The sequence below is a fragment of the Thalassophryne amazonica genome, chromosome 13, assembly GCF_902500255.1.
Source record: "Thalassophryne amazonica chromosome 13, fThaAma1.1, whole genome shotgun sequence".
NCBI classification, from domain to species: Eukaryota; Metazoa; Chordata; class Actinopteri; order Batrachoidiformes; family Batrachoididae; genus Thalassophryne; species Thalassophryne amazonica.
The window spans coordinates 73,461,749-73,479,201 of NC_047115.1; the positions used below are offsets into that span (position 1 = coordinate 73,461,749).

The 17,453-nt window shown below is 44.2% G+C and overlaps 1 protein-coding gene across 3 annotated transcripts in view; it reads left to right on the plus strand.

The window, feature by feature from the left end:
- The window catches only part of zgc:110045 (uncharacterized protein LOC664755 homolog), a 105,582-nt gene that overhangs the window by 38,470 nt on the left and 49,659 nt on the right, over positions 1-17,453 (plus strand). For all 3 annotated transcript variants that reach the window (XM_034185047.1, XM_034185048.1, XM_034185049.1), the window contains 4 exons: positions 9,697-9,729; positions 9,825-9,941; positions 10,109-10,240; positions 10,641-10,769. In XM_034185047.1, the coding sequence (XP_034040938.1) occupies positions 9,697-9,729; positions 9,825-9,941; positions 10,109-10,240; positions 10,641-10,769 (411 nt within the window). The remainder of the gene's footprint in view (positions 1-9,696; positions 9,730-9,824; positions 9,942-10,108; positions 10,241-10,640; positions 10,770-17,453) is intronic.

Consider the following 17,453-nt stretch of genomic DNA (forward strand, 5'->3'; position numbering starts at 1 on the left):
ATGAAACCATCCATATTGATAGCATTGCCAGCAGGTAAGTACTTTGAATGCCTGACCAAGTCCAGTCTGTTGTTTGCCACATCAATCAGATGTCGTTCATATAAGCACTCCATTCTGGTAACAGTAAAATCCACCAATTGAAGAGCATTAAATGCTTTCATCTGCAGGAGGACTTTCTTCTTCAGTACTCTAACGGCAGCCTCACAAAAGTTATTTGCATTGTTCGACAGAGTGGCATTTCGTCTCTGAAGCAAATGGCCCACAAATTTCTACGGTCATCCACTTTTCACACATACAGTAGTGTTCAGAATAATAGTAGTGCTATGTGACTAAAAAGATTAATCCAGGTTTTGAGTAATACAAAAATACCAGAGACGCGTGGAAGAAAATGGAAAACAACCATCAAAATGGATAGACGAATAACCAGAATGGCAAAGGCTCACCCATTGATCAGCTCCAGGATGATCAAAGACAGTCTGGAATTACCTGTTAGTGCTGTGACAGTTAGAAGACGCCTGTGTGAAGCTAATTTATTTACAAGAATCCCCCGCAAAGTCCCTCTGTTAAATAAAAGACATGTGCAGAAGAGGTTACAATTTGCCAAAGAACACATCAACTGGCCTAAAGAGAAATGGAGGAATATTTTGTGGACTGATGAGAGTAAAATTGTTCTTTTTGAGTCTAAGGGCCGCAGACAGTTTGTGAGACGACCCCCAAACTCTGAATTCAAGCCACAGTTCACAGTGAAGACAGTGAAGCATGGTGGTGCAAGCATCATGATATGGGCATGTTTCTCCTACTATGGTGTTGGGCCTATATATCGCATATCAGGTATCATGGATCAGTTTGGATATGTCAAAATACTTGACGAGGTCATGTTGCCTTATGCTGAAGAGGTCATGCCCTTGAAATGGGTGTTTCAACAAGACAATGACCCCAAGCGCACTAGTAAACAAGCAAGATCTTGGTTCCAAACCAACAAAAGTACGAGTAATGCCTCACAGATGTGAAGAAATCATGAAAAACTGTGGTTATACAACTAAATACTAGTTTAGTGAGTCACAGGATTGCTAAAAAAGCAGTTTGAACATAATAGTTTTGAGTTTGTAGTGTCAACAGCAGATGCTACTATTATTGTGTACACCCCCTTTTCTACTTTTGTTTTACTAATAGCCCAATTTCATAGCCTTAAGAGTGTGCATATCATGAATGCTTGGTCTTGTTGGATTTGTGAGAATCTACTGAATCTTCTGGTACCTTGTTTCCCATGTAACAATAAGAAATATACTCAAAACCTGGATTAATCTTTTTAGTCACATAGCACTATTATTCTGAACACTACTGTATGCCATAGATGACTGATAGGTACATGCTTGTGCATCAGTCAGGATGGACGGAAATCGGGCCTCCAAGGAGGCTTGGGTGTCTGCATACATCATATCTTTGATGTGTTGAAACAACTGCTGCCTGTGTTTAAGGGGAATCTGATTTTTAGCATCCCAGAGCCATCACCAGGCTGCTTGTATCACATGAAAAACACAAAATAGCAATGTTGCATCTGGAAAAGCCTTATTAAGGGCTCCTCGTTCTGCATCGCTGTCATCAGTCATAAAAACCTGTGGGCCCAAGTGGCCTCTCCATGAAAAAACACCATCTGGCAGAATAGACTTGTACAACTCAAGAGCACATTTGATGGTGTTTTCAGATTAAGTAGTTGTCATTAGGCAACCAATTGGAAGACCACCACAGCAACTATGAGTCATCAATAAAAACACACGGAGATTATGACGGTCCATTTTACCAGATGAGTCCACCACTCTGTTCTATCATCTGAAGGACCCTTTTGATCAACGGTGTGCATATTGCAACAATCAAATGGTTGTCACTTGTAAGATCGATCTTTATCACCATCTCCTTCTCTGAATTTTGGCGCTCTGTTAATGACTCCACGTTTTTCAGCATTTTCACATCACCACCACCATATGCCTTTTGGGCAGTTGAGTAGTAAAGCCTGCAGTTTGACAACCACACATTAGCAAGTTTTCAAAACCATTCATTTGAAGCACATTTTTAACCATGGGTTGGAAACCAGTGAGTGTTGTGTAAGTGTCGTGACACGGACCCACAACAGGGGGCATAAATGAACGGACAATGGATAAGCCAAAAGTAACAATTTAATGTTGTGAATCGCACAACGACATACAGACAATAACAATATGGTGGACTGTCAATCATACACCAGGTGACGTGTGGGCAGGCTCGACGACAGAAGACGCCTGGCGAGAGAAGAGCCGGATCCCCACATAGCTTCCACCACCAACGGAGCTGAAGAACACCGGAGCCGCCAAGCCCTGCGCCCCAGGTGGCCGCTGTCTTCAGCAGTCAGACCCGGTACTGCTGGCAGAAAACAGAGACAGTCCTGATGAGTGTGAGTTCGCACACTCAGTAATCCCACAGTCAGTGTTTAGTTAGGAGGGAGCACCTCCACCTCCAATCACACACTCGTGCAGCTCCTGTTTCACCACTTATCTGGTTTGGGGTGTGAGGCGAAGCCGTCACTGATCACACCAAACGCCAATCCCACAGATAAGGACACACCAGGAAAACGGCTGCAAAGAAGTTCAGATTAATACTCAATGTTTTGAGTCAGCAGAGAAAATTACCTGAATGGTAGCTGATTTCTCGGCGGGGAGGTGGAGTTGCAGTCCGGCCTTTATGGTGGTGGTGATGAGTAGTGGATGAGTGACAGCTGGTATGGATGATGTGTGACAGCTGTCACTCCTGGTCGCTCCGACGCCCTCTCGTGCTTGAAGCCTGCACTTCAAGCAGGGCGCCATCTTGTGGTGGTGGGCCAGCAGTACCTTCTCTTCGGCGGCCCACACAACAGGACCCCCCCCTCAACGGGCGCCTCCTGGCGCCCGACCAGGCTTGTCCGGGTGACGGGTGTAGAAGTCGGGTCCAGGATGAAGCTCCTCTTCACCCAGGAGCGCTCTTCGGGGCCATAACCCTCCCAGTCCACCAGATACTGGAACCCCCGGCCCTTTCGACGGACGTCCAGGAGCCGGCGTACCGTCCACGCGGGCTCCCCGTCAATGATCCGGGCAGGAGGCGGCGCTGGTCCCGGGGCACACAGTGGTGAGGTATGGCAGGGCTTGAGTCTGGACACATGAAACACGGGGTGTATCCGCAGTGAAGCTGGCAGCTTCAGCTTCACTGCGGCAGGACTGAGGACTTTGAGGATGGGAAAAGGTCCGATGTACCTGTCTTTGAGTTTGTGGGATTCCACCTGCAGGGGGATGTCCTTCGTGGATAGCCAGACCTCCTGCCCGGGCTGGTATGCAGGGGCCGGGGAACGCCGGCGGTCTGCATGGGCCTTAGCCCTCATCCAGGCTCTGAGCAGGGCAGAGCGGGCGGTACGCCACACCCAACGGCACTTCCTCAGATGGGCCTGGACCGAGGGCACCCCGACCTCTCCCTCCACCAGTGGAAACAATAGGGGCTGGTACCCCAAACACACCTCAAACGGGGAGAGGCCGGTGGCAGATGAGACTTGGCTATTATGAGCATACTCGATCCAGGCCAGGTGGTCACTCCAGGCCGTCGGGTGCGTGGAGGTCACGCAGCGGAGGGCCTGCTTCAGTTCCTGGTTCGTCCGCTCTGCCTGCCCGTTCGTCTAGGGGTGGTACCCAGACGAGAGACTGACGGTGGCCCCCAGTTCCCTGCAGAAACTCCTCCAGACCTAGGAGGAGAACTGAGGACCACGATCCGAGACAATGTCCGATGGAATCCCATGCAGACGCACTACGTGGTGGACCAGGAGGTCTGCAGTCTCCTGGGCCGTCGGGAGCTTCGGGAGGGCCACGAAGTGGGCCGCCTTGGAGAACCGGTCCACTATCGTTAAGATGGTGGTGTTGCCCTGGGACGGCGGGAGGCCCGTGACAAAGTCCAGGCCAATATGAGACCAGGGGCGACGAGGCACTGGCAGAGGCTGGAGGAGGCCTTGGGCCTTGTGGTGGTCGGCTTTGCCCGTGGCACAGGTGGTGCAGGCCTGGACATACTCCCGGACGTCGGCTTCCATAGACGCCCACCAGAAGCGCTGCCGGACCACTGCCACGGTCCTTCGCACCCCTGGATGACAGGAGAGCTTGGAACCGTGACAGAAGTCAAGGACCGCAGCCCTGGCCTCTGGTGGGACGTACAACTTGTCCTTCGGACCTGTCCCCGGGTCCGGGCTCCGTGTCAGGGCCTCCCGGACGGTCTTCTCCACGTCCCAGGTAAAGGTGGCCACGACAGTGGACTCGGGGATGATGGTGTCAGGGGGGTCTGACGGCTCGGTCCTGACCTCCTCTTCATGCACCTGGGACAGGGCGTCAGATCGTTGGTTTTTTGTCCCGGGGCGGTAGGTGATCCGGAAGTCAAAACGCCCGAAGAACAACGACCAGCGGGCTTGCCTGCGGTTCAGACGCTTCGCGGTCCGGATGTACTCCAGGTTCCGATGGTCCGTGAAAGCCGTAAATGGTACCGATGCTCCCTCCAACAGGTGTCTCCACTCCTCAAGAGCCTTCTTCACCGCAAGAAGTTCCCAATTGCCGACGTCATAGTTCCGTTCAGCTGGGGTCAACCTGCGGGTAAAGTAGGCACATGGATGGAGAACCTTGTCGGACTCCCCGCTCTGGGATAGTACGGCTCCTATCCCTGAGTCAGAGGCGTCCACTTCAACTACGAACTGGCGCTTGGGATCGGGCTGCACCAGAACTGGTGCAGTCGAGAACCGGCGTTTCAACTCCCTAAACGCGGCTTCGCACCGATCCGACCAGGTGAAGGGGACTTTTGTGGAGGTCAGGGCTGTCAGGGGGCTAACTACCTGACTGTAGCCCTTGATGAACCTCCGGTAGAAATTTGCAAAACCGAGGAACTGTTGTAGTTTCCTACGGTTCGTTGGTTGGGGCCAATCTCTCACCGCCGCAACCTTGGCCGGATCAGGGGCGATGGAGTTGGAGGAGATTATGAACCCCAGGAAAGACAAAGAAGTGCGGTGGAACTCACACTTCTCGCCCTTCACAAACAGCCGGTTCTCCAACAACCGCTGTAGGACCTGACGTACATGCTTGACATGGGTCTCAGGATCCGGAGAAAAGATGAGTATATCGTCTAGATATACAAAGACAAACCGATGCAGGAATTCCCGCAAGTCGTCATTAACCAACGCTTGGAACGTCGCGGGCGCATTGGTGAGGCCGAACGGCATGACCAGGTACTCAAAGTGACCTAACGGGGTGTTAAATGCCGTCTTCCACTCGTCTCCCTCCCGGATCCGAACCAGGTGATAAGCATTCCTAAGATCCAATTTCGTGAAAATTTGGGCTCCATGCAGGGGCGTGAACACTGAATCCAACAGAGGTAACGGGTATCGGTTGCGAACCGTGATCTCGTTCAGCCCTCTGTAATCAATGCATGGACGGAGTCCGCCGTCCTTCTTACCCACAAAAAAGAAACCAGCACCCATCGGGGAGGTGGAGTTCCGGATCAACCCGGCAGCTAACGAGTCCCGGATGTAGGTCTCCATTGATTCGCGTTCCGGACGTGAGAGGTTGTACAGCCTGTTGGACGGGTACTCAGCGCCCGGTATCAAATCAATGGCACAATCGTACGGACGGTGCGGGGGCAGCGTGAGTGCCAGATCCTTGCTGAAGACGTCAGCAAGGTCGTGGTACTCGGCTGGCACCGCCGCCAGATTGGGGGGACTAAAACCTCCTCCTTAGCTGTCACACCGGGTGGAACCGAGAATCCTAAACACTCCCGGTGGCAGGTTTCGCTCCACTGAACCACAACCCCAGACGGCCAATCAATCTGGGGATTGTGTTTTAACACCCATGGAAAACCCAAAATCACTCGGGAGGTAGAAGGTGTTACATAAAACACAATCTCTTCCCTGTGATTCCCAGACACCACCAATGTCACTGGCTGTGTCTGGTGTGTGATTAGTGGAAGAAGGGTGCCATCTAGTGCCCGCACCGACAATGGTGACGGTAAGGCCACTAGAGGGAGCCCAACCTCCTTTGCCCATCTGCTATCCAGCAGATTCCCCTCCGACCCCGTGTCCACCAGTGCTGGGGCGTGAAGGGTTAGATCCCCACTCAGGATCGTGACTGGGATGCGTGCAGATCGTCGGGGTCTCCCCACGTGGGTGTTGTGACCCACCCTTAGCCCAGTCTCTAAGGACGAGTGCTGCTGTTTTGACCGTTTGGGGCTCGGTAGAGCTGCAGAGAAAAACACTCTCCACGGATCATCCTCCTTTGTCTCTGATCTGATCGCTTTTTGGCCCTGCTCGTTTCCCTAGCAACATCAGCAGGGGGAGCTGTCGTCACGTGGAGAGCCCTGGCAGCGGAGCGTGGGGAAGTCGGCTCCCTTTCGGACCCGGGAGGAAGAGGGACGGCTTGTGCCTGACCACGCCCTTCGTCTCGCTCCCGTCGGTGTTCTGTTAATCGGTTGTCTAACCGTATAACCAGGTCGATAAGCCCATCTAAATCCCGCGGCTCGTCCTTCGCCACCAGGTGCTCCTTAAGGACCAGAGACAGTCCGTTTACAAAGGCGGCACGGAGCGCAACAGCATTCCAGCCGGCTCGCGCTGCCGCGATGCGGAAGTCGACTGCATACTTCGCTGCGCTCCTACGCCCCTGCCATATCGACAGCAGCACACTTGAAGCGGTCTCGCCTCTATGAGGGTGGTCGAACACCTGTCGGAACTCCCTCACAAACTCAGTATAAACCGTTAGGAGCCGTGAATTCTGCTCCCAGAGCGCCGTAGCCCAGGCGCGTGCCTCTCCTCAAAGCAGATTTATAACGTAAGCCACCCGGCTAGCGTCTGACGCGTACATGACGGGACGCTGAGCGAGCACTGCATCAAGAAGTCCGCGCACGTCTCCACACAGCCACCGTACGGCTCCGGAGGGCTTATGTATGCTTCAGGGGAAGGTGGGGGGGTTCGTTGAACGACCAGCGGAATGTCTGTTTCTGGCACACGGTCAGCAGGAGGAGGTGCTGCAGCAGCGCCCTGAGCACGCGCTTCCACCTGGGCGGTGAGAGCCTCCATCCTACGATTGAGAACACTGCTCTGCTCGGTAACTAAGTCTAACCAAGCGGTAAAGGCAGTTAAGATGTGCTGCAGCTCACCCAACATGCCTCCTGCTGGTGCTGTGCACCTCGCTCTTCCATTGGCTGTTCAAGCGATGGTTGACACCCCTCGGGATCCATGACGCTGGCCGAGAAATCCTGTTGTGAAAGTGTCGTGACACGGACCCACAACAGGGGGCATTAATGAACGGACAATGGATAAGCCAAAAGTACCAATTTAATGTTGTGAATCGCACAACGACGTACAGACAATAACAATATGGTGGACTGTCAATCATACACCAGGTGACGTGTGGGCAGGCTCGATGATAGAAGACGCCTGGCGAGAGAAGAGCCGGATCCCCACACAGCTTCCACCACCAACGGAGCTGAAGAACACCGGAGCCGCCAAGCCCTGCGCCCCAGGTGGCCACTGTCTTCAGCAGTCAGACCCGGTACTGCTGGCAGAAAACAGAGACAGTCCTGATGAGTGTGAGTTCGCACACTCAGTAATCCCACAGTCAGTGTTTAGTTAGGAGGGAGCACCTCCACCTCCAATCACACACTCGTGCAGCTCCTGTTTCACCACTTATCTGGTTTGGGGTGTGAGGCGAAGCCGTCGCTGATCACACCAAACGCCAATCCCACAGATAAGGACACACCAGGAAAACGGCTGCAAAGAAGTTCAGATTAATACTCAATGTTTTGAGTCAGCAGAGAAAATTACCTGAATGGTAGCTGATTTCTCGGCGGGGAGGTGGAGTTGCAGTCCGGCCTTTATGGTGGTGGTGATGAGTAGTGGATGAGTGACAGCTGGTATGGATGATGTGTGACAGCTGTCACTCCTGGTCGCTCCGACGCCCTCTCGTGCTTGAAGCCCGCACTTCAAGCAGGGCGCCATCTTGTGGTGGTGGGCCAGCAGTACCTCCTCTTCGGCGGCCCACACAACAGTGAGGGCTTGTGCATAAACACATATTTTGGTGCACATTGCATTAACCTGAACTTAATTTGGCACTGAGCAGAATTAGATGCATCTCTCAAAGTTGTGTTTGTTTCATTTATTTCATTAATGTTTGACAAGGTCAGGTTATTTTAATACACAGTATAAAAATGCAATTTGATTGAGATTACTTGGCTCAACCAATGTTTATGCATCCTGGCAAAATTGGATTCTTTCCTTCATGCCAATCACACATATATTTCATTTTCAGAGGAATTTTAAGTTATTGTTCAAAGTTCAGCACTGGTGAAAACAAAGTCATCTTGTTCTTCAATCTGCATGTCATATTTGTGAAGCTCAAGTGCTGATGATGGACTATGGCCTGTGTTCTGTCGAGATGAGGTGCTTCGTCGAGATGAGGTTCCTCGCATAACTGCATATGTGTGCACTGAAAAAATTACTTGACGAAGTTTGCTTATTTTGATGGGCAAGTAAACGTATACATTTTTCATCCGAACGTAGTAATGTATAAAATCTACTCACTATAAAACGATAAGTATTTTTAACCTGGAGTTAGCTTATTTCGACAGGCAAAATATACATATACATCCATTTATGCTCATAACGTAAAATACAGAAAATGTTTTACTTACTAGGCTATAAATACACTGAATACAATTAATAAAAAAAAAACTTTGATGGGAAAAAACAAAACAAACAAACAAAAAAAAATGCACATGTGCAGTTGCACGTCGAGCGAGTTACATCATTTCCACGTGCAGTTGCACGAGGCACCTCATCTCGACGGGTGACGTCTTCAAGTCCGGGGTAGAGCGATGTGCAAATGCGCACGCATGCGCAGCAGCGCGACGCACCACATCTCGACGTTCACCTCATCTCGACAGGACACCTGCTTCAAACAGATCCAAGAATTTCTTCTTTACTTCATCTGAAACATCTCGGTATCTCAGGGCATCAGCACAGTTGACTGGGTGATTGTGAACATATCTCACGTTCACAGTCATTGGAAATTCTGGGAGATGACCATCAGCTGACCTGTAACATTGAAAAGGAAACTTTTAGTACCAGTCGTCTGTCTTTACTGATCCTTATGCCCGCTGCCCGCTTGCTTCTGAAAGCAACTGATATTATTTAGCTCCTATGGGTTCAAGTTGGTTGAATAACACATTATTTCTGACAAGAGAACTCCCACTGACAAGCATGACAAACGTTACTGATTCAGAGCTTAGCAATACTGAAGCAGATAACAGAATATTTAAAGAGGAATCCTTCAAATGGTGATACAAGCACCAAATTTTGTCACCATTCTTGCTGTTTTTACCCCACATCCACTTAACATTCAGTCATAGTCCCTATTTGGAATAGGCATGTTCAGACAAATAATGTGGTATAGCTTTCAATATGATTGGAACATTTTTAAATTTTGACCCCATGTAATTCATTCATTGTCATTGACATGGACCCTAAACCTTGTAGGTGACCTATGTCCCGAGTAAACAGGCAAACAGTACGTGACCTACTGCCTTGATATTGACCTTTGACAATATAGAAATGTGCTTTTCTTGGCTGTAACTCTGGCTACTTTGGTAAATCTCAAAAATATGTTTTGTTTTTGATTCCAGAAAGGAGAAACAGTGAAGAAAATGAGAGAAGAGGTGAGCACTCACTCTCCGCCTTTTTATTTTAATATGTTCTGTCAGATCCATTGCAGCAATTCAAATCTGGAATAATTGTGATCATGCGATTCCAGAGCGGCGCCCGCATCAACATATCAGAGGGTGTGTCCCCAGAGAGAATCGTGACCATCACAGGACCAACAGACGGCATCTTCAGAGCATTCGCCATGATCGCACAGAAGTTTGAGGAGGTACAAAGCTGTTTGCGCCTGCATCTTGAATAAAATCCTCACGTAAGGATAGCAAGTGCAGCTTCTCATCACTCCTGTGAACAAAATAGCCTTGGCACGTGCAGCTGGCGTTCTTCCAGTTTGTATTAGGGAAGAAAAACATGGCATATTTTTGAATCCTCCCTCAGGATATCACTGCAGCGATGACAAACAGCAACGTGACAAGCAAGCCACCTGTGACGCTTCGCCTGGTTTTCCCTGGGAGCCAGTGTGGCTCACTGATTGGCAAAGGAGGCTCAAAGATCAAAGAGATCAGAGAGGTACGAGTCCTTTTTCATTTTATCAGGAACGTTGCTCCTGCACCTAAATAGGGGAAGAAACCCCCCTCCCTGCTGTGACTGCATTCAAAACTTCTTGTTTGTCAGTGCATTAAAATGCTTTTTTCGTTTGGATGCCGCTCAGAGCGACTCATGAAAATCCCATTGATTATGTCAGTGAAGATGTCCGGAGGCTGAATATTCCTTCTGAATGGACAAAATTTGTGCATGCCTCTTCAAATATTGGAGCTCACATTGCTATTTGGCTTGCAGCTGCTCCTTGCATGTCAAAATGTATTTGGCGTAATTTGGGGGTGTTTGAAACAGTATTACAGTCGGTGTGGCTGTGCTCTCTTTTCAGCAGTAAACAGCGTTTGTTTCTCTGTTGTGTGGCGCTGTTAAGACCACAGGCGCCCAGGTTCAGGTGGCAGGAGACATGCTGCCGGACTCGACAGAGAGAGCTGTCACAATCTCGGGCACGCCGCAGGCCATCACTCAGTGCGTGCGACACATCTGCTCTGTCATGCTGGAGGTGAGCGCTGTCACACAGCAGATGATCTTCATGTTCGGTGCCTTTATTTAGCCGTCAAATATGTCACATTTGTTCAGGATGTGGAGGAAAACGTTCAGTTGCACATTCGGGATGTTGTCATTCTTGGTGGTAGACATTTTCAGCACGTGTCGGCCATCATAACTAGGAAGGTTTTGTTTAATGTCATTTTATGGTTGTATATTCACTGACAGCTCAGGAAAACAAGAAGAAAGGGTTTGAATTTTAAGGTGTTCTACCCATTATTGATCCCATCAAAAAGAAAGATAATTTTCAGTAATCCACACCCCCCCTTCCTGTTTTTTCCCAGACACGCAAGAGCATTTTAAGCATCTATTGGTTTGTTTGTTTGTTTGACTTTTATCATAATTATCGAAAATGTTTTCTTCCCATCACCACTGTCAAGAAGAAAAACTGTTATAGGAGAGGAAATGTCCCTGATTATCCTGCACTTTCGTGGCACTCCTGTGAGAATTTAAAACAAATGACCTCTTTTAGATTTTGACACACTGGATATACATTCCGAGTTACTTGTTCACATTTGCGCCTATCTGTATGGATATAGATTCTGGGCTACTTGTTTACATTCATACCTTTATGGACATTGATTGTGTGTTACTTGTTTACATTTGTGTCTGTATGGATATAGATTGTGGATTACTTGTTTACATTCGTGTCTGTATGGATATAGATTGTGGATTACTTGTTTACATTCATGTCTGTATGGATATAGATTGTGGATTACTTGTTTACATTCATGCCAGTATGGATATAGATTGTGGATTAACTTGTTTACATTCATGTCTGTATGGATATAGATTGTGGATTACTTGTTTACATTCGTGTCTGTATGGATATAGATTGTGGATTAACTTGTTTACATTCATGTCTGTATGGATATAGATTGTGGATTACTTGTTTACATTCGTGTCTGTATGGATATAGATTGTGGATTACTTGTTTACATTCCTGTCTGTATGGATATAGATTGTGGATTAACCTGTTTACATTCGTGTCTGTATGGATATAGATTGTGGATTACTTGTTTACATTCCTGTCTGTATGGATATAGATTGTGTGTTACTTGTTTACATTCCTGTCTGTATGGATATAGATTGTGGATTACTTGTTTACATTCGTGTCTGTATGGATATAGATTGTGGATTACTTGTTTACATTCATGTCTGTATGGATATAGATTGTGGATTACTTGTTTACATTCGTGCCAGTATGGATATAGATTGTGGATTAACTTGTTTACATTCATGTCTGTATGGATATAGATTGTGGATTACTTGTTTACATTCGTGTCTGTATGGATATAGATTGTGGATTACTTGTTTACATTCGTGTCTGTATGGATATAGATTGTGGATTACTTGTTTACATTCGTGTCTGTATGGATATAGATTGTGGATTAACTTGTTTACATTCCTGTCTGTATGGATATAGATTGTGGATTACTTGTTTACATTCCTGTCTGTATGGATATAGATTGTGGATTAACTTGTTTACATTCATGTCTGTATGGATATAGATTGTGGATTACTTGTTTACATTCCTGTCTGTATGGATATAGATTGTGGATTAACCTGTTTACATTCATGTCTGTATGGATATAGATTGTGGATTACTTGTTTACATTCGTGTCTGTATGGATATAGATTGTGGATTACTTGTTTACATTCGTGTCTGTATGGATATAGATTGTGGATTACTTGTTTACATTCCTGTCTGTATGGATATAGATTGTGGATTAACCTGTTTACATTCATGTCTGTATGGATATAGATTGTGGATTACTTGTTTACATTCGTGTCTGTATGGATATAGATTGTGGATTACTTGTTTACATTCGTGCTGGTATGGATATAGATTGTGGATTACTTGTTTACATTCGTGCCGGTATGGATATAGATTGTGTGTTACTTGTTTACATTCATGTCTGTATGGATATAGATTGTGGATTCCTTGTTTACATTCGTGCCGGTATGGATATAGATTGTGGATTACTTGTTTACATTCGTGTCTGTATGGATAGAGATTGTGGATTAACTTGTTTACATTCGTGTCTGTATGGATAGAGATTGTGGATTAACTTGTTTACATTCGTGTCTGTATGGATAGAGATTGTGGATTACTTGTTTACATTCGTGTCTGTATGGATAGAGATTGTGGATTAACTTGTTTACATTCGTGTCTGTATGGATAGAGATTGTGGATTACTTGTTTACATTCGTGTCTGTATGGATAGAGATTGTGGATTACTTGTTTACATTCGTGCCGGTATGGATATAGATTGTGGATTACTTGTTTACATTTGTGTCTGTATGGATATAGATTGTGGATTACTTGTTTACATTCGTGCTGCTATGGATATATATTGTGGGTTACTTGTTTATGTTCATGCCATTATGGACATCGATTGTGTGTTACTTGTTTACCTTCATGCCATATGGATATAGATTCTGGGTTACTTGTTTACATTCGTGTCTGTATGGATATAGATTGTGGATTAACCTGTTTACATTCATGTCTGTATGGATAGAGATTGTGGATTACTTGTTTACATTCGTGTCTGTATGGATATAGATTGTGGATTAACTTGTTTACATTCGTGTCTGTATGGATATAGATTGTGGATTAACCTGTTTACATTCCTGTCTGTATGGATATAGATTGTGGATTACTTGTTTACATTCGTGTCTGTATGGATATAGATTGTGGATTACTTGTTTACATTCGTGCCGGTATGGATATAGATTGTGGATTACTTGTTTACATTTGTGTCTGTATGGATATAGATTGTGGATTACTTGTTTACATTCCTATCTGTATGGCTATAGATTGTGGATTAACTTGTTTACATTCATGTCTGTATGGATATAGATTGTGGATTACTTGTTTACATTCATGTCTGTATGGATATAGATTGTGGATTACGTGTTTACATTCCTGTCTGTATGGATATAGATTGTGGATTAACTTGTTTACATTTGTGCCGGTATGGATATAGATTCTGGGTTACTTGTTTACATTTGTGTCTGTATGGATATAGATTGTGGATTAACTTGTTTATATTTGTGTCTGTATGGATATAGATTGTGGATTACTTGTTTACATTTGTGTCTGTATGGATATAGATTGTGGATTAACTTGTTTACATTCGTGTCTGTATGGATAGAGATTGTGGATTACTTGTTTACATTCGTGTCTGTATGGATATAGATTGTGGATTACTTGTTTACATTCATGCTGGTATGGATATAGATTGTGGATTACTTGTTTACATTCGTGCCGGTATGGATATAGATTGTGTGTTACTTGTTTACATTCATGTCTGTATGGATATAGATTGTGGATTCCTTGTTTACATTCGTGCCGGTATGGATATAGATTGTGGATTACTTGTTTACATTCGTGTCTATGGATATAGATTGTGGATTAACTTGTTTACATTCGTGTCTGTATGGATAGAGATTGTGGATTAACTTGTTTACATTCGTGTCTGTATGGATAGAGATTGTGGATTACTTGTTTACATTCGTGCCGGTATGGATATAGATTGTGGATTACTTGTTTACATTCATGTCTGTATGGATAGAGATTGTGGATTACTTGTTTACATTTGTGTCTGTATGGATAGAGATTGTGAATTACTTGTTTACATTCGTGCTGCTATGGATATATATTGTGGGTTACTTGTTTATGTTCATGCCTTTATGGACATCGATTGTGTGTTACTTGTTTACCTTCATGCCATATGGATATAGATTCTGGGTTACTTGTTTACATTCGTGTCTGTATGGATATAGATTGTGGATTAACCTGTTTACATTCATGTCTGTATGGATAGAGATTGTGGATTACTTGTTTACATTCGTGTCTGTATGGATATAGATTGTGGATTAACTTGTTTACATTTGTGCCGGTATGGATATAGATTCTGGGTTACTTGTTTACATTTGTGTCTGTATGGATATAGATTGTGGATTAACTTGTTTACATTTGTGTCTGTATGGATATAGATTGTGGATTACTTGTTTACATTTGTGTCTGTATGGATATAGATTGTGGATTAACTTGTTTACATTCGTGTCTGTATGGATAGAGATTGTGGATTACTTGTTTACATTCGTGTCTGTATGGATATAGATTGTGGATTACTTGTTTACATTCGTGTCTGTATGGATAGAGATTGTGGATTACTTGTTTACATTTGTGTCTGTATGGATATAGATTGTGGATTACTTGTTTACATTCGTGCTGCTATGGATATATATTGTGGGTTACTTGTTTATGTTCATGCCTTTATGGACATCGATTGTGTGTTACTTGTTTACCTTCATGCCATATGGATATAGATTCTGGGTTACTTGTTTACATTCGTGTCTGTATGGATATAGATTGTGGATTAACCTGTTTACATTCATGTCTGTATGGATAGAGATTGTGGATTACTTGTTTACATTCGTGTCTGTATGGATATAGATTGTGGATTAACTTGTTTACATTTGTGCCGGTATGGATATAGATTCTGGGCTACTTGTTTACATTTGTGTCTGTATGGATATAGATTGTGGATTAACTTGTTTACATTCGTGTCTGTATGGATATAGATTGTGGATTACTTGTTTACATTTGTGTCTGTATGGATATAGATTGTGGATTAACTTGTTTACATTCGTGTCTGTATGGATAGAGATTGTGGATTACTTGTTTACATTCGTGTCTGTATGGATATAGATTGTGGATTATTTGTTTACATTCGTGCTGGTATGGATATAGATTGTGGATTACTTGTTTACATTCATGTCTGTATGGATATAGATTGTGGATTAACCTGTTTACATTCATGTCTGTATGGATATAGATTGTGGATTACTTGTTTACATTCGTGTCTGTATGGATATAGATTGTGGATTACTTGTTTACATTCGTGTCTGTATGGATAGAGATTGTGGATTACTTGTTTACATTTGTGTCTGTATGGATAGAGATTGTGGATTACTTGTTTACATTCGTGTCTGTATGGATATAGATTGTGGATTACTTGTTTACATTCGTGTCTGTATGGATAGAGATTGTGGATTACTTGTTTACATTCGTGCCGGTATGGATATAGATTGTGGATTACTTGTTTACATTCGTGTCTGTATGGATAGAGATTGTGGATTACTTGTTTACATTTGTGTCTGTATGGATATAGATTGTGGATTACTTGTTTACATTCGTGCTGCTATGGATATATATTGTGGGTTACTTGTTTATGTTCATGCCTTTATGGACATCGATTGTGTGTTACTTGTTTACCTTCATGCCATATGGATATAGATTCTGGGTTACTTGTTTACATTTGTGTCTGTATGGATATAGATTGTGGATTAACCTGTTTACATTCATGTCTGTATGGATAGAGATTGTGGATTACTTGTTTACATTCGTGTCTGTATGGATATAGATTGTGGATTAACTTGTTTACATTTGTGCCGGTATGGATATAGATTCTGGGTTACTTGTTTACATTTGTGTCTGTATGGATATAGATTGTGGATTAACTTGTTTATATTTGTGTCTGTATGGATATAGATTGTGGATTACTTGTTTACATTTGTGTCTGTATGGATATAGATTGTGGATTAACTTGTTTACATTCGTGTCTGTATGGATAGAGATTGTGGATTACTTGTTTACATTCGTGTCTGTATGGATATAGATTGTGGATTACTTGTTTACATTCATGCTGGTATGGATATAGATTGTGGATTACTTGTTTACATTCGTGCCGGTATGGATATAGATTGTGTGTTACTTGTTTACATTCATGTCTGTATGGATATAGATTGTGGATTCCTTGTTTACATTCGTGCCGGTATGGATATAGATTGTGGATTACTTGTTTACATTCGTGTCTGTATGGATATAGATTGTGGATTAACTTGTTTACATTCGTGTCTGTATGGATAGAGATTGTGGATTAACTTGTTTACATTCGTGTCTGTATGCATAGAGATTGTGGATTACTTGTTTACATTCGTGCCGGTATGGATATAGATTGTGGATTACTGTTTACATGCGTGTCTGTATGGATAGAGATTGTGGATTACTTGTTTACATTTGTGTCTGTATGGATATAGATTGTGGATTACTTGTTTACATTTGTGCTGGTATGGATATATATTGTGGGTTACTTGTTTATGTTCATGCCTTTATGGACATCGATTGTGTGTTACTTGTTTACCTTCATGCCATATGGATATAGATTCTGGGTTACTTGTTTACATTTGTGTCTGTATGGATATAGATTGTGGATTAACTTGTTTACATTCGTGTCTGTATGGATAGAGATTGTGGATTACTTGTTTACATTCGTGTCAGTATGGATATAGATTGTGGATTACTTGTTTACATTCGTGTCTGTATGGATATAGATTGTGGATTACTTGTTTACATTCATGTCTGTATGGATATAGATTGTGGATTAACCTGTTTACATTCATGTCTGTATGGATATAGATTGTGGATTACTTGTTTACATTCGTGCTGCTATGGATATAGATTGTGGATTACTTGTTTACATTCGTGTCTGTATGGATAGAGATTGTGGATTACTTGTTTACATTTGTGTCTGTATGGATAGAGATTGTGGATTACTTGTTACATCGT